This window comes from Setaria viridis, chromosome 3 (assembly GCF_005286985.2).
Source record: "Setaria viridis chromosome 3, Setaria_viridis_v4.0, whole genome shotgun sequence".
Lineage (NCBI taxonomy): Eukaryota > Viridiplantae > Streptophyta > Magnoliopsida > Poales > Poaceae > Setaria > Setaria viridis.
The window spans coordinates 8,522,501-8,542,242 of NC_048265.2; the positions used below are offsets into that span (position 1 = coordinate 8,522,501).

The 19,742-nt window shown below is 45.1% G+C and overlaps 4 protein-coding genes and 1 non-coding gene across 6 annotated transcripts; all 5 read left to right on the forward strand.

The window, feature by feature from the left end:
• Window positions 1–2,379: 2,379 nt before the first annotated feature.
• Window positions 2,380–5,509, forward strand: LOC117847505 (uncharacterized). 2 transcript variants are annotated; one of them, XM_034728720.2, is made up of 9 exons: window positions 2,380–2,526; window positions 2,619–2,730; window positions 3,796–3,832; window positions 4,042–4,111; window positions 4,243–4,347; window positions 4,598–4,748; window positions 4,840–4,922; window positions 5,005–5,098; window positions 5,181–5,509. In XM_034728720.2, the coding sequence occupies exons 1-9, from the start codon at window positions 2,499–2,501 to the stop codon at window positions 5,263–5,265; spliced, it is 765 nt and encodes a 254-aa protein (XP_034584611.1). In that variant the 5' UTR covers window positions 2,380–2,498; the 3' UTR covers window positions 5,266–5,509. The 2 variants fall into 2 exon arrangements, with proteins under 2 accessions (XP_034584611.1, XP_034584609.1); XM_034728718.2 differs by having other exon boundaries at window positions 2,395–2,538.
• A 1,022-nt stretch (window positions 5,510–6,531) lies between these two features.
• On the forward strand, window positions 6,532–6,602 carry TRNAG-GCC (transfer RNA glycine (anticodon GCC)). Its single transcript has one exon. It is a non-coding gene; the product is annotated as a tRNA-Gly (tRNA).
• A 1,896-nt stretch (window positions 6,603–8,498) lies between these two features.
• On the forward strand, window positions 8,499–11,713 carry LOC117850786 (uncharacterized). Its single transcript, XM_034732653.2, has 6 exons — window positions 8,499–8,656; window positions 9,569–9,984; window positions 10,088–10,140; window positions 10,266–10,303; window positions 10,399–10,855; window positions 11,341–11,713. Exons 1-6 carry the CDS (start codon window positions 8,631–8,633, stop codon window positions 11,497–11,499), a joined length of 1,149 nt encoding a protein of 382 aa, XP_034588544.1. The 5' UTR covers window positions 8,499–8,630; the 3' UTR covers window positions 11,500–11,713.
• Window positions 11,714–12,917: 1,204 nt separating this feature from the next.
• On the forward strand, window positions 12,918–14,478 carry LOC140222143 (uncharacterized). Its single transcript, XM_072292344.1, is given in 3 exon segments — window positions 12,918–13,031; window positions 13,033–13,187; window positions 14,361–14,478. Coding segments are annotated over 3 exon segments (387 nt in total).
• Window positions 14,479–16,662: 2,184 nt separating this feature from the next.
• Window positions 16,663–17,325, forward strand: LOC117848998 (uncharacterized). The gene is made up of 2 exons (XM_034730612.1): window positions 16,663–16,878; window positions 16,975–17,325. Exons 1-2 carry the CDS (start codon window positions 16,663–16,665, stop codon window positions 17,323–17,325), a joined length of 567 nt encoding a protein of 188 aa, XP_034586503.1.
• Window positions 17,326–19,742: the final 2,417 nt, after the last annotated feature.

The following is a 19,742-nucleotide window of genomic DNA, read 5'->3' on the forward strand; positions in this document are numbered from 1 at the left end:
GTATGTTGATCACAGGATAAATTCTGCACTACGCTGAATGTAACATTACTTTGCATTTATTATCTTTTCCATAAACTTTCCAGAAGTCCTAGAATGAAGACAAAATGGAAGAACAACGTGGACAATAAAGAAATTGAATTTACATGAATAAGTAACTGTATGGAATAGAAAGTGGAGAAAGAGATGTTACTTCAGAATTTTTGGAGAGATCGAGCCATGCAACAAGGAGCATGCATAATTCCCCCTCATTTACTTCCAAAGGCATAATTCCTCGGATAATAGCGGCCACACATTCGCTCTTGCATTTTGGAAGTTGACTTCTGTTGAGCCTTGATGTGGACTTGTTCTTACAGTGAGTATTCTTTACTTTAAAATTTATTCAGTGATCTGGCCTTAGTGGGAGCTGAATATGGAAACTGTACCTAACTGCATATGCAATAAGAAACTTGCTTGCAAAGAAACTGCACTCGCAATTATTCCCTCTGAAAGGTGTACATAATTTGTGTTAAGCCTGCTAATATGTAAATCTCTATTAAGCACGGAGTAGGAAACGTTTAAAGGATTTACAATTTTCCTATCTTCGTATCTTCCCTAACTGTATGCTTTTAGGTTTTGAGTAACGACAAATCTGATATTTTGTCCATGTTCCCTTTTGAGGACCTTTTTTCTGACTTTATAGAAAATCACTTTTCATAGGAACATGTGCAACATGGAGGGGGAACAATATGCATAGGGAGGAATATGCAGGCTTCTAGTACTAGGGCATAACACAATAATGCCTATAATTTCTATTGTGAAAAAAGCTAGATCAGGTGGCTGGTGAACCTGTCTCATGAAGTAGCTCCATTTAGCTCGATGTAAACTCAATCCTCCGATGCTAATGTAGGGACAAAAATCACACATAGCTCACATATTTTGGCTTGAACTGCCTCCCACATTGCCCATCCCAATCATTAGGAAATGAAAAAGGGAATGGAATGTGATTCTTGCTGTTTGTAGTGGGGCTGGCGCACGCACACACACAAAAAGAAAAGATCGAACCATTTTCTTTTCATCATTTGCTCTACCAGGTTATCAATTTTCCCTGGAAAAAATTTACTGAAGTTTTCATGGATATAAGTTTATTTTAACTTTTTGTGTTCTAATCACCTCTTAAATTTGCATTGTGGGGAAAGAATCATCTGCTCTCCATTTCCTAAAGCAACAGGAATATTTGCAAAGGTTAACAACTTTCCCGGCAAGAAAACCTAGAGTAGAATAGAAAATACCTCAAGAGGGAGAAAAAAATGTTGTCTTGTTGAGTAAAATGTCTTCAAAGTGCCAATTATTTTTAACAAGATCTAGTTTTTCCACAAAAATGAAATTAAGTTTGAGAGTTTTTATAGTCCGAAAAAAAGTTAGCGTTTTGCAATATTGACCAATTGAGAGCTAGAAAGAGTCAGATGGTGTGCATATGTTTCTTCGTTACAGAACCTTGGAGTTAATTAAAGATAATAATTTTGCAGTTATTTTCATTGTAGTAAAAGTACTTCATGTTAAGCTCTCATCTTGGTGTGCTTCTGTTAGTACATGTATCATCATGAAGAGTGTAACCACGTATATGCTGCAAGTGGACTTGCATTTCTGCCTGATTTGGTTCCCATATCCATGCTGATTTGGCACTGAGACTCGATAGATGTCTTGCTATATAATCATCCTTTCTGAGCTCTTTACTGTATCCTGTTGTATATCAATTGCAAGTTACAGTATAAAATTCTTTCAATATTGTTTTCCACGTGAAATTCTGCCACCCGAGTGATTTTCTGTGGGCCTGTGGGTGGGTAATGCTTCCAGCAAAGAACTTCTACAGTTTCATCCAACTAAAACTGTAGCAATGATGTCAAAAGAAAAGCTTCACGACTAGAAAATAAGTTGACTTGTGTTTATTCCTTACAAATTTGTTTTGAGTTTGTCAGATAAGGAGCTGCCGTGGATTTGTGGGCAGAAGACAGTGCGCATTAATACTCCATGCAGATGTTTGGTGACTGCAAAATCGAGAAAGGAGAAGAGGACATTTTTTATATTAGGTTCCTTCTCCACTTCCAAATATGCATCTTACTAACCTGTGTGCCAAATGCATTTTCATGAAATGACCAAGTGCCACTGCCACCCTCACTATGTATCTCTGTGTGCAACTCTCTGCGTGCAGGATGCTTCACTGTAGAGCAAAAGCCTTTAATCTTTTTATCCTTCTCCTGCCATAAGATTTCCAGAATCCAGACTCTCCTCTATGACAGCTTGCAGAGCAAGGTGTGAAAGTGCACACTGCCATGCCCTGCAGATTCAAGGAATTTTTCGACATATATTCCCCTCTCATAGCTTTCACTATAAATACAGGCCAACTGGGGATGCGCACTTCACAATTCCAAACCTTCAGACTTCAAGGAGTACCAGAGCTCAGAAGCATCAGTATTCAGCACACAGTGCACTAGTTGCAGAACTTTAGAAGAGAACACACAATGAGCTATTACGGCAGCAGCTCTTCTGGTAAACTGTCTGGTTCGTTTCTCCATTAGCTTGACGCTCTGATCTACCATTGATGCCAACACATTATCCTACATGAATGATCGATCATTCAGGTGGACGAAGTGGTAGGAGAGTCGACTACGGGAGGACATATGTGGTGAGGCCAAAGGGAAGGCACCTAGCCACCATTGTGTGGCTCCATGGCCTAGGTGACAATGGTGCAAGGTACCAGCTTATTGCTAGGCTCATACCTACTGCTGTTTTTCATGCATGCTATCTCGTGCAACTGTCGTATGGATGCAAGAAACTACACTTGTCGATCAAGCAAAGAGGAGAGAACTAGATTTTTGCACAGTGTCAATGCGAAAACTTTATTCCTTTTGCTAGAAATGATTCAAGTGGCCTCCTTTTTGTCTCTCCGTGCATGCATATATTCCTAGTATTGCTTTGCTCAAAGTACATAATTTTCTCGCACCTATTGCACACCTAACCACCTTTTGTGCTATAAAAGACACTAATAATGCTTTCTCGCTTTCCATTCAGAATGAATAGGATTGTCAAATACTTCTTGATGTGAGCTAATAATACAAAAGGTGGGCTAATAGCATACACATTTGCATAATTAAAAGTTATTCCTAATTTATAGTTCCCTTTCTGCACAAACCATGTAAAGAACACCATAGTTTATGACAAGGGACTAAATTGCAGCATCTTAGCCTTGTCATTCAATATCAGACTTTCTATCGGCTACAATGAACTTTGGAAAAAAAATCAGCTGATAGCAAGCCTGAATATTACTTTTAGTTTGGTAAGACATTTCAGGAGTCTTTTCCAAGTTTGTATATTAGTCCAGCTAGCTTCAGATGTTCTTTACCCACTTACTCTTAATTTTCTGATACCACAAGGAAAAGCAGACATCAGCACCTGAGATGCTTGTGCGTAACATTTTTATTATTTATTGATTGTTTAATCTCTCCAGATAATCTAAGAAATGAAGGTTACCTCCTCAACTTGCTGTGGAAAATTTTGGTTCAGTACTGAATTATTCCTCTTAAGTGTTTTGTTTGTCAATCTTTAGTCCCAGATGTTCTTTTCTCCACTCTACACATCTTTTGTGTTGCTGGTACTTTCAGACAACACGTGATGCTTATATAGTGTGGTGCAATCTACAGAATTTGAGATGACCTGGAATGGAATACCTTTACCAGTTGCTGCTCCAATGCTTTTCCTGATACAGTGAACTGATTGATTTCCTTTTCCTTCTTATAATCATTCTGCATTTTTTTTCAGCTGGTCCCAGCTCCTGGATTCTCTTCCTCTGCCAAATGTAAGCATCTATGCCTTGTACTTGAAGCACACATCAATAGATGTGGATACACATACACCTTGTCTTATTCCCGAACCATCATGCAACAGTTTCAGCATTTGTAATGGTCTTCTGAAAATCAGAACAGTGTGACTTATTTTGCTCAGTAGGTTGGGCAGCTGTTCTTACTGCAACAAAGTTTATTTACTTTGAAGCTTATGTTCATGTAGATCAAGTGGATATGTCCCACAGCAGCAACCCGTCCTGTCGCTGCTTTTGGTGGATTCCCTTGCACTGCATGTGAGTTTCTTTCATGGAACTTATCAAAGAACTGGCCTACATACTCTGAACTCTGAAACATAAGAGTATTATGGTTTCTCTAAACCCTGAAGCCTGAAAAAAATGTTTGATGACTTTGGGAACTGAAACAGGGTTCGATGTTGAGGACACATCAATAGATGGCCGTGATGACACTGAGGGACTGGATGCTTCAGCTGCACACATTGCAAACCTGCTGTCTTCTGAGCCATCTGATGGTACTAATCCCAGGATCATATCATCTGATCCTTGAAAAAACGCTAGGCCTCGTAATATCGTTTTCTGATTGAAAAACGCTAGGCCTCATAATATTGTTTTCTGATTGATAAATCATAAGCTGATAAGTAGTAAATGTATTTATCAGGACATGTGCAGATTTACATAATTGGATGAAATAATTGCTCTCTACTTTTTTTAGAGGTGCTCTCTACTCTTCATTTTATTAATGTTCAGAACACGTGAGTGCAGTGAAGCTTGGGATTGGTGGTTTCAGCATGGGCGCCGCCGTGGCCCTCCATTCCGCAGCATGCTATGCTCATGGCAAATTCACAAGTGGAATCCCCTATCCAATCACACTCAATGCAGTCATCAGTTTGAGTGGCTGGCTCCCTTGCTCAAGGTCTAACCTTGCAGAGATCATCTTTGTCAAGCACTTGCTACTGTTTTTTAGCTGTTCCTGAATCCTAATGTTTTTTTATATTTTATTTTAGGACCCTGAGAGGCAAGATGGAGAGCTCACACATTTCTACAAGAAGAGCTGCGTCCTTGCCCATCCTGCTTTGCCATGGAAGAGGTAACAATGCTTTTGATTCAAGTAACCCAAAAATTCAGTACATATTACTAGCCAACATGTTCTGAATTCTAAGTTCTTGCAGTGGATGAGGTTGTCACCTACAGGAATGGCGAGAGATCAGCTGAGATTCTGAGGTCCTCAGGATTCTCGTATCTGAGTTTCAAGCCCTACAATGGGTACAGATCTGCAAACACTACACCTGAGAATTTCAAACTTTCTCCTCTGCATAGTTCAATTAAACAAGTTCTTATGATGCAGGTTGGGCCACTATACCATCCCTGAAGAAATGGACGATCTCTGGAAGTGGCTCAGCTCAATGCTTGGCCTCAACCGATCTCGCTAAAATAAGAGTATTTGCGTATGCGCAATGGCTTTGGTTGAGAGTGTTTTACAAAATAGAGGGAAATTCGGTTGGATAGCTTTGTAATGCTTCATGCTCCTCGTTCTCTTCAGTGCTCACTTCCAGGTGTCTTTTGTGTCATTGCCCTACTTTATTGGTATATGTTTTTGTCGTGTGACTGGCAAGGAGTGGTTATATGTAACGTAGTTCTCGTCTGATCTTGCTAATAAAAAAGGAATTCCATTGAGGCCTCGGATCCATGAAACCACATTTCACATTACTGAAATGCTCTCATCACTGCAGAGCTCTTAGTTTCACACGACATCAAAAGCTTCCTGAACATATAAGAGACTCAGAAACAGAAAAAGCTTGACAGAACTGTGGATCCGAGTACACGCACTTTTAAAGCCAAACAAAGTATCAAGTGTCAATGCTAACATGTTCTGAAGTACTCCCTCCGTTACAAATTGTAGGTCGTTTTGACTTTTCTAGATTCATAGATATTATTATGTATCTAGGCATACACTATATCTAAGTGCATAGCATAAACTATGCACCTAGAAAAGCTAAAACGACCTACAATTTGGAATAGAGGGAGTAGATCTGTTTGATCAAGTGCTAGGTCCACTTAAGCCGTTGAGGCTTACCAATCCCATCATTGTGGATGCCGAGGTGTGAAAGGTCACGGAGGAAGAGACTCGCGCTGTGCTTTGAGATTTCATTAGATGGAATACTGAAACCTGGTGGTGTTTAGTGTTTACAGATGCAAATTGACAGAAGGTGACCGTTGCCCTCAGGGCGGTGAAGTATCATGCTTTGTTGAAGGCTGCGATCAGTGCACAAAGGAGCAGATTGGCAGGCTCTCTCCCAAACAATTTAGGAAAAAGAATCGGCATATGCTGAATTTGCAATTTCTCTTGACAAAGCATGGTACTGAAGTGTGATAGAGCTGAAACTTACCCAGATTCTTGGGCATTTGCTTGGATAAGAACTCGAATCATCCTCAGACCGCGCAAGCTGTCACCCAACGACCTCTCTCCAAGTCTGCATATCCTTCAACACCCTAACCTTACGGCGATGATGTGCAATGGCAGCAACGGCAGGAACCATGAAGGATGAAGGAACAAGAAGGGGGAACTGAAGAGGGAGACCCATTGTCACTTAGAATCTAGATAGAAAAAGTGAGGGCCACAGTTGCCTTGCCTCTACTGTTTGTTCTGTTTTCCAAAGCTTACAATAACAAAAGTGAAATCTAGCCGAACATCACAAGCACCAGTGGTCTAGTGGTAGAATAGTACCCTGCCACGGTACAGACCCGGGTTCGATTCCCGGCTGGTGCATTTGTTATTTTATTGGACTTTTTTTTTTTACCATTTCTGCTTCATTCATTGAAGAGAGATCATTTGTACCCGGGTTCGATTCCCGGCTGGTGCATTTGTTCTTTTATTGGACTTTTTTTTACCATTTCTGCTTCATTCATTGAAGAGAGATAATTCCTTATTTGACATCACACGAATGACCCGTTCCTTCCTTAGTCCTTAATTTTTTTTCCTTCCTTATTTGATATTGACTTCAACTTTTGTTCCTAAATTGACATTATGTTAGATTTTTCGTCCAGAAAACATTAAATACTATACGAAAAGACGATTTTGTCCCTGTGAGCCCCACCACCCTTCTCTCCTCCCCTTCTCCCTCCAACCGCACCGAGTCCAAATCCACCGTGCCGCGCCGTGCCGCTCGCTCGCCTCCGACGCCTGCACCCTCCCCCGCGTCGCGCTCTTGCGACGTCCGCTCGGCCCCTTCCCCCTATGTGGCATTGGCGCCGGGTACCGGTCTAGGTCCAGCACAAGAGCCGTTCGCAGCGGCGGCGGCGGGCGGCGGGAGGTCAGGGGGAGTGTGCCTCCTCGAGTTCACGGACGGCGATGAGCTCCGCACAGCGCGCACGCGTTCCACGCTGACTGCATCAACGTCTGGCTCCACGCACGGCATCCTGCCCGCTTTGTCGCGTCGTCGTCGCGCTCCCGCTGCCCGTGCCCTCGCCGCTCCACCGCAGGGCGCGGAGGGTGCGGCCCAGCCTCGACGACCTCTTCTTCTTCCACCTGGTCCCGCCACTCCCTTCCGACAGAGCAACCAGCGCCGGCGCCGCCGTGCACGAGATCGCCGGCCAGCCCGGACAAGCTCGGTGTTGCAAGGGACTTTTTGCTCAAGCGCTCCTACTCCTTCGGCTTCGAGCGCAGCCTCACCGTGGAGGCCGCGTCCATGGCGTCCCCTCCCTGGCGCTTCCTGTCTCTCCGCCACCGCCACCTCCCGCGGCCGCAGCTTCTGGAGCAAGCGCTGGCCGTCCCCGTTCAGTGGCAGCGGAGGGGGCGGATCCGCTGCAGGCTCAGTCGCCGCCCGTGTCTTCTCCTTCCACTCCTACCGCGCGCGGTGGAGGAGAGCGCGCACCTGTCCGCGCCTCTGGCGCCGTCGGTGGTGGGCGCGCACCACAGGCCCAGCGTCAGTAGCGACTCCCAGCACCAGTCCAAGTCAAAACCCGAGCTGGTCGGGGAAAGGTCACCGGAGGCGAGCGAGCGGCGCGATGTGGCGGACTCGGACTCGGTGCGGTCGGAGGGAGAAGTGGAGGAGAGAAGGGAGAAGGGTGGTGGGGTCCACAGGGGCAAAATCGTCTTTTCGTAGGGTATTTAATATTTACCGAACAGAAAATCCAAAAATCCAACGTGTCAATTTGGGAACGAAAGTTGAAGTCAATGTCAAGTAAGGAAGGAAATTTGTTTGAGAACAATGGAAGAAATGGGTCATTTGTCTATCAAATAAGGAATTATCTCTTCCAGTGGCCTATCAATTTCCATTTCACTAAGGGGGTGTATGGATACTAGTGCTAAACTTTAGCAGTGTCATATCGGATGCTCAGATGCTAATTAGGAGGATTAAACATGAGCTAATTATAAAACTAATTGTAGAACCCCTATGCTAATTCGCGAGATGAATCTATTAAGTCTAATTAATCCATCATTAGCAAATGGTTACTGTAGCACCACATTGTCAAATCATGGACTAATTAGGCTTAATAGATTCGTCTTGCGAATTAGACTCCATCTGTGCAATTAGTTTTGTAATTAACATATATTTAATACTCTTAATTAGATCCAAACCTTCGATGTAACGGGTGCTAAAATATCCAAACGGAGCCTACGTCCCGTGGGCTGCGTGGGCCGTAACGAGTAGGCCCGGGAAGTCCAATTGGACACGAACGAACACAGGATAAGGTAGGTAATCCACCCCACCTGGCTGGCCAGTTCACTCGCTGCCGGCTGCTCGTCGTCCTCTCGTGGTCGTCCTAGCCGGCGACGGTGCGCGGTCGCGAAACCATGGCCGCCACCGTCCACTGTGCCAGGTAACGCTCCCAGCAATTGCCATTTTCTTGTATTTGTTCTACCTGATGTGTTTTATACTTCAGAGCATTTTCCTGGGACATGCTGTGTTCGAATTGTTCGAATCGATCGGCATTATCTGCGCGCGGTGGGGAATACGGTTAGCAGGGTACTGTGGGAAGGGGAGGATGGAATGCACCGGGGAGACCTCGATTCCCTGGCCGTTGGGGGGAGTGCGTGGCGGCTCCATGACCGCCTCTCGAGGGGATCTCGCTTGCTCCCGTGGTCCGCGGGAGGCGTCGGATTGTGTACCAAGTGAGGAATGCGGTTAGGCTACGGTAGGAAGGGGACGAGAAAGTGCACATGGTAGGTCGACTCCCTGACCGCGGGGGCAGTCAGGACTGAGGAGCTCGAGGCTTTTGCCAAGCCTGCTCGAGACGACACTGGAGGTAGCTTTAGGCAGCCGGACAATAACGCATATGGAGATTGTGCAAACTGCAGTTTAGTAACTTGCTAATATAACGCTGCTAAATGTTAGAGATGATACTGTACTGATTTTAGTTGCGATATTAATGTTTCCATAATATCATATAAGCACACAATGAGGGAAAATGTATAGAAATTACAAGAACTGAGATGCAATCCAGAATAGATTGCAATCATACTACCGAATACCAGTAGCTAGAATAAATTCTCAAATTCTGCTTTGTTGATCTTGATTGCAAGTGCAAAAACTTGTTAATTCATTGAACTGTGGCAAAGCTTATCTTGGCACTGATTCAATTTTGTGTGCTCTGTTACCATTTCACTCGTAATCATAACAAAGGGCACAGACAAGGAGCATTGTTCACTAATTAGCACTTCTTCAATCTTTATGTTAATATTCTGTATACTGCAAGTTAAATTCTGGTTATGGACTCAAATTGTGTGTGCAGGGCATTTGTTCTGATGAGCTTTGAATGTGGTGCTAGCAGTTCTTCAAGAAAAACAATATCTTGTCACAAGTGTTGTGCATTGGTGAAGCCAACTCTATCACAGAAAGAACTTCGGAAATCAAGGCAAATAATTCAATATCGGGAGTTAGTATTGCCCAAATCATCCCTGAAAGGACTAGCTTGCGAACAATTGGCCAATGGAATGGATGACCAATGGTCCCATCATTGTTTGCACTCGTCCTCAGTTTCAAGTGCACAATATTCCATGAAAAAGGTGCAAGATCATCAACCTCACCAACCACAAGGTGCTACTTACTCCACTGGTTTGTCAAAGAAGGAAATCGAGAGAAGACAGAAGATTGGTGCTGCAAACAAGGGGCAGGTTCCCTGGACAAAAGGCCGGAAATGGAGTGAAGGTATGACCAACCTTTCACTGCAATCTTTGTGCCAGTAGTTTTGCAGCTTGATGCTGTATCATGTCATTTTCTTTTCACTGAGAAATTTGCCACTCTCCTGTAGAGCATAGGAAGCTCATCAGTCTAAGGACTACTGAAGCTCTGAGAGATCCCAAGGTGATGTCATGTAAGAAAATTTCCCTAGCCATTCTTGCATCAGTCCAAGAGCTACTTGGCTATGAATTGTGAACTATCTGGGGAAATTTAATTCAACTTCTCCCCCCTTTGTTTTCTGAACCCAGGTTAGGAAGAAAATGCTGGGGCATCGTCAACTACATAGGTATGGACATGTTTTTGTTATGTAGATCTGTATATGCAGATGTAGCTCTTAGAATTCTGAAACTATCTGAGTATCTGTTCTTGATCTTATTTCAGACAAGCGAGCAAAGATAAAATAAGCGCTTCATTGAAGAAGATCTGGGAGAGGCGAATAGTTTCTGTTAGATCAAAGCAGAAGGTTATGCAAATATGGTCAAACAGTATAGCCGAAGCAGCAAAGAGAGGTGATTGCAGCCAAGATAAGCTTGACTGGGACAGCTATGAAAGGATTAAATTGGATATGATATCTATGTACCTGTGGAACAAAGAGAGGGAACAGACAATCAAGAAGCTTAAGAAGGCGGTGGCAAAAATAGCTGCCAAAAAGCTGCAAGCAGCAGGAACAAGGGCAAAAATAGCTGCTAAGAAGTTTCAAGCAGCAGGGACAAGGAAAGTACAGGCTGCAGGGACAAAGAAGTTGAAACCTGAGAAGCTGTTGCTACAAAAATTGGATGCTCAGCTGACACGAGTGGTAGTATCTGCAAGACCAAAGGTTAAGGAGAGGCTAACAAAGGTAATGGCCATAGCACCCCCCCCCCCCCCCCCCCCCCCCCCCCCAAAGCGGGTTCCGGGTTTGATCCTTTGCCACATATATGTCATGTTGGTACGACTTCTAGGCTCTCTAGCTTCACAGTTATCTCTCTTTTGAAATTAGTAAGCATGATTCTGAATTTTCTTTATTAACCTCCTTTTCAGAAAAAGAAATGATGTCAAATAATTTTCTGATTAGCTGATTAGACCTTGTTTTATGAACCAGTTATCTTTGTTAGTTTTTTTGGGTAAGTCCATTCCCGTCAGTGATGGTATTAATAGAACAAAGTTAGCTTCTATCCACACATTTTCTTGTTTCCTGTCACAAGGCACATTGTGTTTAAAGTTACCTTCTCGCACCTTTTTGTTGAGATATGCCGCCATATTATTTCGTTCCCATTTGTTTTTGTCGTGAGTCGTGACACAAAACTACTCTGAAGCTCTAACTCTTTTCCTCCATGATTAAAGTGGCACTGTCGGAAAAAAGAGCTTGAAACTGTGATAAGTTCACGGACAAGGAAAAGAGGATTGCGAAAGCCACCACGAAGTCAAATGACGGCAGAAAGGCGTGCAGAAGTGGACTTGGTCGTGCTTGAGGCTCCTTCTGGCCCGATTGCAGGAGCGTAAGTTATCTAGGAAGGATGGGTGTCCATGCGCTGGCACATGATTCGACCTGCTGAGCAACCGGGAGGTTGCAGTCACCTTATAGAGAAGCACATGAGTCTTAACCACATTAGGCATTGGTTTTTTGTATCCATCAGAAAGGAGGGTTTGAGTCACTAAAACTCTGTGTAGCATGTACTCTATTCGCAAGCAGAATGAACTGGGGGCTCCTATTCAACTTCTGGTAGCTAGTTAACTAACGAACTTTAAAGCCCAATAACACGGAGCAAAGCCCAATTAACGTTTTCCACTGTTTCCTTGCGGGAAATTTCTGACTTTTTCTTCCCTAACTTTTTTCACAACATACATTTTGAAATTGTATTCAACATTTGATTTCGAACAATGGTTAACTGCATTTATATGTATTCAACATTTTCGAATGCACGATTTAACATTTCATCCAACCTAGTTCAACATTGTAGAAAAACTATTTCAACATTTTTAAATAAAATGTTGAAATAGTGTAATCAAATTGTTGAAATAATGGATTCAAAATGTTGAAATTGTGTGTTTGAGATGTTGATTTGTAAGCAATTTGGAAAACTGGAGATGCATTTTGGAATTAGCGGAAGAGGGACAGGGCAGGCGACGCCTACGACCGGGGGCAGGGGGAGTGTTGGGAAATCCTCCTCATGATGTGGGCAAGTGAGAAGACTAATTGCTCTTAGTGAGCAGACCGACATGTAAGGGAAATAAAGTCTAAGATGTGGACCAACTTTAGGTGACTTTAGCACTTGACCAAGTGTGCTGCCTTATAAGAGAAGGAAAGAAGCATCCAGAAAGGGAGAAGAGAGACTCACAAAATTTCAAAGTTCAGCCTCCACAAGGAGAAGAACAGAGAGGGAGAAGAAGGAAGATTGTAGAGGAGAACTTATGAGAGAGCAAGAGGGATTCGTTCTCAAGATTGTGAAGGTTCAGATCCACATCCTTGGTGCCTCCAATATGTTGTTCCACCACTCTTTGGTGATGCCCTTCCATACCCTAGCTTGTAGCCCCAAATCTTGTTGTTGCTGTCCAAGATGGTGAAATCTTGATGTATGTGAGCCTCTAGTGCTATCTAAAAAAGAACTTGTTGTATTCCCATAAGCATATAGTGGAAGAAGATTTGGCTGGCTTGGTCCTGAGGTTTTCCACGTTAAATCTGGTGTCTCTAGTTGATGTGTTTCGCAGTTGCAAGTTGTAATTGGTGATGAGATCTGGTTGCAATTATTGATATATTCTTATTACAATTTCCTCCAAATATGTGTGATGCATATGTTGCACTTCGTGAATAGGTTGACATCCCGTGCTTGCTGAGATTATCAACTCCCGTTGTGTGGTTATCCTAACATAAACTGGTATTAGGGCATAGTTACTGTTGAAGGTGAAGACTCACATTAGCCATGGAAGATAGTGCCATGTCAAGTGGTATGATCAAATTGGATGCTTCTAATTACTCTCTATGGAAGCCCATGATGGAGGATTTGCTGTATTGCAAGGATTTATATGAGCCAATTGTGAGATAAAATTCTTATAGGAGTCATGGAGGAAGATTGGAGAGTACTCAATCGGAAGGCAGTAGGTGTGATTCATTTGTACATCAATCATAATATTTTCCACCATGTTGCTAATGATATGGATGCATTCAAGTTGTGGAAAAAGTTGGAGTCTATGTATGAGCGAAAGACAACAATGAACAAGGCCTCAATGATAAAGCGGCTTGCAAAGCTAGAGTACCGAGATGGCAGCAGTGTTATTGAACACTTGAATGTGTTCCAAGGCCACATAAATTAGCTATTAGCTATGAAGATAAATCTTGATGATGAAGTGCAAGCATTGCTATTGTTGAGCTCATTGCCGGATAGCTGGAATACGCTTGTTGTGTGACTTAGCAATTCAGCTCCAGATGGTAAGTTAACTCTTGAGATGGTGAAGAACAACCTGCTGAATGAGGAAACCAGAAGGAAAGAAAAGGGCAACAATTTGCCATCATCTTTTGATATATATGTGGCTGAAAATAAAGAAGAAAGCCATGGTCAAAGTCAAGTGAAAATTCAGCATGGCAGAAGCAAATCTAGGGGGAGATCTTAGTCACGTCCAAAGTCAACTATTGTTTTCTACTATTGCGGTAAGGAAGGCCACAAAAGAAATCAGTGCAGATTTTATGAAAGAGAGCTTGCAGCAAAACAAGGCAAGAAAACTGAGCAAAAAGGTGAGACAAATCCAGCACTAACTGCAGCTGGTGAGGACTATCTCATTATTGAAGATGCTAGTTGTTTCAGTGCTGTTCGTGATGATGATTTAAGTTGGGTAGTGGACTCGGGTGCCTCTTTCCATCTCACATATCACAGGAAGTATTTGACATCCTATACCAGTGATGACTTTGGCTATTTGAGGATGGGAAATAGAGATTCGTCAACCATTGTTGGCAAGAGCACTGTATGTATTGAGATAAGTATGTGCTGCAAGTTGATACTTGATGATGTGAGGCATGTTCCTGATATTCGGCTGAATTTGATGTCTGTGGGAAAGCTCGATGATGTTAGACTTGGTAGTCATTGGTGAAAGAAAGTGGAAGCTCACCAAGGGTTCCTTGATAGTGGCTCGTGGAGCTAAACAAGGATGTCTTTATGTGACTGAGAACAAGCTATGCAAGTAAGAAGTGAATGTTGTTGAGACAAGTTTCAGCATTGAATTGTGGCACAAGAGAAAAAAATTGTGAGAAGCCGAGATGTGGTGTTCTTTGAAGATGAGACAATAGAGACTATTATAAGGCCAAAGAAGCAAATCACTACACCTCAAGTTGCTGATTTGGATCCAGTTCCTACTCTAATTGTGCATAACAGTCATAGGGGAGATGATAGCAGCATTGAAGATGCTAGTCCAGAACATGGTGATGATCAGCCATCTGACCAAAATGATGGTGAAGTTGATGAGGACGCTGAAATTGATGACACTCCATAAGAAGGACAACAGCAGGAGTAGGAGCAGTTGAGGAGAACTAGCAGAGTTCACCGGCCCTCTACCAGGTATCCACCACATGAGTATTTGTTGTTGACTGATGGTGGTGAGCCCTCATGTTATGAGGAGGCTATGTCTGATCAGCACAAGGACCAATGGTTGGAAGCCACATAGGATGAGATGAATTCCCTATATGAGAACAATACATATGAATTGGTGAATCTACCAAAGGGCAAGAAAGCACTAAAAAACAAGTGGGTGTATAGATTGAAAACTAAAGAAAATTGCTCACAGCCAAGGTACAAGGCAAGATTGGTTGTGAAGGGCTTCGGTCAAAAATAAAGTATTGACTTTGATGAGATATTCTCTCCTGTGGTCAAGATGTGTTCGATCCGAGTTGTTCTTGGTATGGCTGCTACAATGGATTTTGAAATTGAGCAACTTGATGTGAAGACAACTTTCTTGCATGGTGACCTTGAGGAGGAGATTTATATGTTGCAACCAGAAGGGTTTGAGGTTGCAGGTAAAGAGCACTTGGTTTGCAAATTGAACAAGAGCTTGTATGGCTTGAAGCAAGCTCCTCGGTAGTGGTATAAGAAATTTGAGTCTTTTATGACTGATCTTGGTTACCATAAAGCACAAGCTAATCAATGTGTCTTTATGAAGAGGTATGCCGAAGGTGATTTCATTATCCTTTTGCTTTATGTTGATGATATGTTGATTGCAAGAAATAGCACAAAGAGGATTGCTCTCCTGAAGAAGACATTGGGCAAGTCATTTGCCATGAAAGATTCAGAACCGGCAAAATAAATACTTGGCATGAAAATCTCCCGTCATAGATCAAAGAAGAAGCTTTGGCTTTCACAGGAAGGATATATTGAGAAGATACTTGAAAGATTTAATATGCAAAAAACAAAATCAATTTGCTCTCCACTTGCAGGACACCAAAAGTTATCAATCAATGTCCTACAAGCAAAAAGGAGAAACAAGTAACGAAGAAAGTACCTTACCAATCTGCTGTAGGCAGTTTATTGTATGCCATGGTTTGCACTAGGCCGGATATTGCCTATGCAGTTGGAGTTGTTAGCCGGTTCATGAGCAATCTAGGAGAAGCACATTGGGCAGCAATAAAATGGATTCTCAGATATCTCAGAGGTACTTCCAAACTATGCTTATGCGTTGGAAGTGGTGATCCTGTATTGAAAGGCTTTACAGATGCAGATTATGCTGGAGATAAGGAGTCAAGGAAGTCCACATCGGGATATCTGATGACATTTGTAGGGGGAGCAGTGCCATGGCAATCAAAGCTGCAAAAGTGTGTTTACTTATCAACAACTAAGGCTAAGTATATAGCAGCAGCTGAAGCTTGCAAAGAAGTGTTATGGATGAAACATTTATTGCAAGAGTTGGGTCATAAGCAAGAGAAGTACAATCTGTTTTGTTACAACCAAAGTGCCATTCATCTTGCCAAGAATTCAAGCCTTCATTCTCGGACCAAGAACATTGAGGTGCGGTACCATTGGATTCGAGAAGTGTTGAGTTCCAAGTTGCTACAACTTGAGAGGATCCATACCAACCTGAATGGTGCGGATATGATGACCAAAGATCCTACCCAAGGAGAAGTTGCAAGTGTGCAGCGAGGTAGCGGGCATAATGATGCCCCCCTCATGAGTTGGAGGGGGAGATATGTTGGGAAATCCTCCTCATGATGTGGGTAAGTGAGGAGAGTAATTGCTCCTAGTGAGCAGCCCTACATGTAAGGGAAACAAAGCTTAATGTGTGAACCAACTTTGGGTGACTTTAGTATTAGAAATAAATTCCTGTAACAGCAGCCTATTCGGCTTCCTGTAACTGAAGCATACTCGGCTCCCCCTTATACAACTATATATGAAAGGTGACCCCTCCCTCCTAGGGTGTGGTGTGTGATTGCCCAACTCTCTACATGGTATCATGAGTTCGGGTCCTCCTCTAGGCCGGCCGTGTGTCCTCTCCTCAGCTGTGCCAGGCGCCCTCTCCTCTCCCCCTCCCCACCAGGCGTACCACCACCACCAACGCTGTCCCTTTTTCTTCCCTTACCAGTTTCTCTCTGTTTATGCCCACCATAACTAGCGCCTTCTCTCCAGCAACTGTTGATTCCATGGCAGATGTGAGCCCCTACGCCACCATCGCCGTAAATCCCACGTCCCCATGACGTTGGACCTTCGTTCCTCCAACTACGTCAAGTGGAGCTCCTTCTTCAAGGCCATGTGTGGCAAGTTCGACCTCCTGCGGCACATCAACGGGACTGCTCCTCCCAATCCCCTCGATGCTGCTTGGCATCAAGCAGACTGCTGCGTACGCAGCTGGCTGTATGGCTCCGTCTCTGAATCTGTCCTTGACTTCACCATGGAAGACGAACAGACAGTGCGCTAGCTATGGGTCGCCATCAAAGCTCACTTTCAGGCGAACCAAGCTCCCCGCGCCATCTTCTTGAGTCACAAGTTCCACTCCATGACTCAGGGTGATCTGTCCATTAAAGACTACGACAACAAGATGAAGCAAGCTGCCGCTGCCCTTCGCGCTGCCGGGAAGCCAGTAGCTGACTCCACGCTCATCCTCAACCTCCTCCGCGGCGTCAACCCCAGCTACAACACCACTGGGGACTTCATCGCCGCCACACCGAACATCACCTTTGCCGTGGCGCTCGATCAACTCGCCCTGAACGAGCTGTGTTTGGCGAACGAGGCCAAGGTTGCAGCATCCACTGCCCTTGTCGCCTCCACGCCTTCCCTTGGCTACGGCTCCAATTGCCGCTCTCCATCCGTGCCATCAAGCTCCCAACCACGGCGCAAGAAGGGCAATGGCAAGTAGACCGGTGGCGGTGGCTGGGGCGGCGATGGCGGGGGTGGCCAACAGCAGCCGTGTGCGCCCTCTCCCACCAGCCCGTGGATTTGCTTCAATCCCTAGGTTGCGTAGTAGGGTGACCAGGTCGGCGGCCCCTCGGGCAGCCAGAGCTAGCGCGGCGGCCAGGGCTAACGCAGTGGCCCAGGCCTCCTTGGCTTATCGCCGCAGGACCACACCGCGTTTGGTTCCCAGGCGCTGTAGGCCGCCTCCCCCCCCCCCCCCCCCCCCCCGCTTCATGTGTCGCAGCCGACCCAGTCATGGGATCAGGCTGGGCTGATCGTCACCCTGCAGGAGATGTCAATCCAGGGCTCCAACCCCTAGGTCCTAAACATCGTTTGCTTCCACCCACATGCATGCCTCGGATGGTATACTCCTCTCTCGCTCCCTTGCCTCCCATTCTTCCATTATAGTAGGTAACAGTACACATATTCTAGTCACATCTCGAGGAAGTTCCACCTTGCATACCGCCACCTCCACATTCCGACTTAACAACGTCCTTGTTGTCCCCTCGTTAATTGGAAACTTGCTTTCTGTTCTTCAATTCACATGAGACAATGAGTGTTCCATTGAGTTTGATGCCTCCAGTTTTTCTATTAAGGACTTCAGGATGGGACGCGTGATTCTTCTTTACAATAGTGATGGCAATCTCTACACAATATCTACTGTCACTCCCTCAACTGCACACGCCCTTGTCGCTACTTCATCCTCTCTTTGGCACCAACGTCTTGGCCATCCCAGCCCTGCTGCTTTAGTTCATCTCAAGAATAATCAGTCTATTTCTTGTAATAAAGTAGCTCGCTCTCTTTGCCATTCTTGCCATCTAGGCAAACACACGCGGCTACCGTTTAGTCCTTCCTCCTCCAAAACAGTTTCTCCCTTTGAAATTTTTCACTGTGATGTTTTGACGTCACCTGTCACTAGTATTTCGGGCTACGGTTATTAGTTGGTCATAGTTGATGATGACTCGCACTTTTGCTGGACTTTTCCCCTTAAGCGCAAATCTGATGTTCATGAGCACATGATTAATTTTGTTGCATACACTCATACTCAGTTTTGCCTTTCCACTAAATGCTTTCAAACTGATAATGGTAAAGAATTTGTTCATAATGCCACAGTCACTTTTTTAAGCTCGTGGCACTGTTTTTCATCTCTCTTGCCCTTACACATCCCCACAAAATGGCAAGGCTGAACATATCTTCGCACCATTAATAACTCTGTGTGCACGCTCCTTATTCATGCTTCCATGATGCCATCCTATTGGGCTGAAGCCCTTTCCGTAGCCACATACTTGGCTCAACCGCCGTCCTTCATCCTCCATTGGACATAAGGTTCCCTACACATGCTTGCACCGCACTCCGCCTTCCTATGAGCACCTTCGAGTTTTTGGGTGTCTTTGCTACCCAAATCTCCAGGCGACTTCTTCTCATAATGTAACGACCGACCCCAAATCTTTCAAGTTAATCTAATCCGAGTCCCTGATTCCCTATCTCAGCTTCCCCGAGTTGAGTGCTCAACCTCCAGTCCCGGTCCCGACCCCTCTCCGCCGGTTCCCAGCTCTGACCCCTCCCGACCCCCAACTCACCCCGCCGTATCCTTCGAAGTCTTCCCAACAGTGTCTCCCTTCAATCTGAGCAGTGGACCAACCGAGATTGACCGGTGGACCCGCAAAATCTTTCCCCGATCTCCAGGTGCAGACGCACTCGAGTGGCATGCCTGCTTCAGAGCTTCTCTGTCGCGTGGCTCAATTCCTCCGACCCCCGCCGCTCCGCCCCGTCACCGGCCGCGACCGGATGGATTCCCGCGCCCTCTTCCCCAATTGCAGCGGAAGCTCCTCTGCTACCCTTTCTGCAGCGCCTCGCAGCTCGCGCCCATCATCACCTCGCCGGACCCCCGGCTGCAAGGCCCGATGCCTCCCGGCTTTTCTGCCGCCTCTCCACAGTCGCGCCGCCCCAGATGCGCTACGCGACGATTCCTCCTCCGCTAACCCCGACCCCGGCCGCGACAGCTCCTTTTCCGCCTTGCCAGATCTGCGCCCTGACAGACCGCTGCTTCGCGCTCGCCCGCGCAGCCGCAGCCCGTCTATCTTCTCACCTGTGCAACCTCGCTTCTAGCACCGTTTCCCCTGTCACACCCATGAGATCCGCCGCACGACGACGCCCGCCTCCACCAAATCTCAACCACCGGCAAAACCGCGCCTACGCCGCCCTGTCTCTGGTGCCCAATGGCCGAAGGTGTCATCCCCAAAGTCCTGTTCCGCCACCCCGCTGCTCAATCGCCGCCATGGCAGCGCACTCCATCGCTTCTTCCCGGTCTTCTTGCTGCTCCAGCTCTCTCTCTCTCTCTCTCTCTCTCTCTCTCTCTCTCTTTCTCTCTCTCTCTTCCCG

What these genes read in the sequence shown, in the direction of transcription:
- LOC117847505 (XM_034728718.2), top strand. Translation starts at nt 2,499, where the DNA reads ATGAGCTATTACGGCAGCAGCTCTTCTGGTAAACTGTCTG. An exon ending in CTCTTCTGGTAAACTGTCTG is followed by an intron (nt 2,539 to 2,618) that starts GTTCGTTTCTCC and finishes TCGATCATTCAG; the next exon opens with GTGGACGAAGTGGTAGGAGA. An exon ending in CTAGGTGACAATGGTGCAAG is followed by an intron (nt 2,731 to 3,795) that starts GTACCAGCTTAT and finishes ATTTTTTTTCAG; the next exon opens with CTGGTCCCAGCTCCTGGATT.
- LOC117850786 (XM_034732653.2), top strand. Translation starts at nt 8,631, where the DNA reads ATGGCCGCCACCGTCCACTGTGCCAG. An exon ending in AAGCTCTGAGAGATCCCAAG is followed by an intron (nt 10,141 to 10,265) that starts GTGATGTCATGT and finishes TTCTGAACCCAG; the next exon opens with GTTAGGAAGAAAATGCTGGG. An exon ending in TTAAGGAGAGGCTAACAAAG is followed by an intron (nt 10,856 to 11,340) that starts GTAATGGCCATA and finishes CCATGATTAAAG; the next exon opens with TGGCACTGTCGGAAAAAAGA.
- LOC117848998 (XM_034730612.1), top strand. Translation starts at nt 16,663, where the DNA reads ATGACGTTGGACCTTCGTTCCTCCAACTACGTCAAGTGGAGCTCCTTC. An exon ending in CCATGGAAGACGAACAGACA is followed by an intron (nt 16,879 to 16,974) that starts GTGCGCTAGCTA and finishes TCCATGACTCAG; the next exon opens with GGTGATCTGTCCATTAAAGA.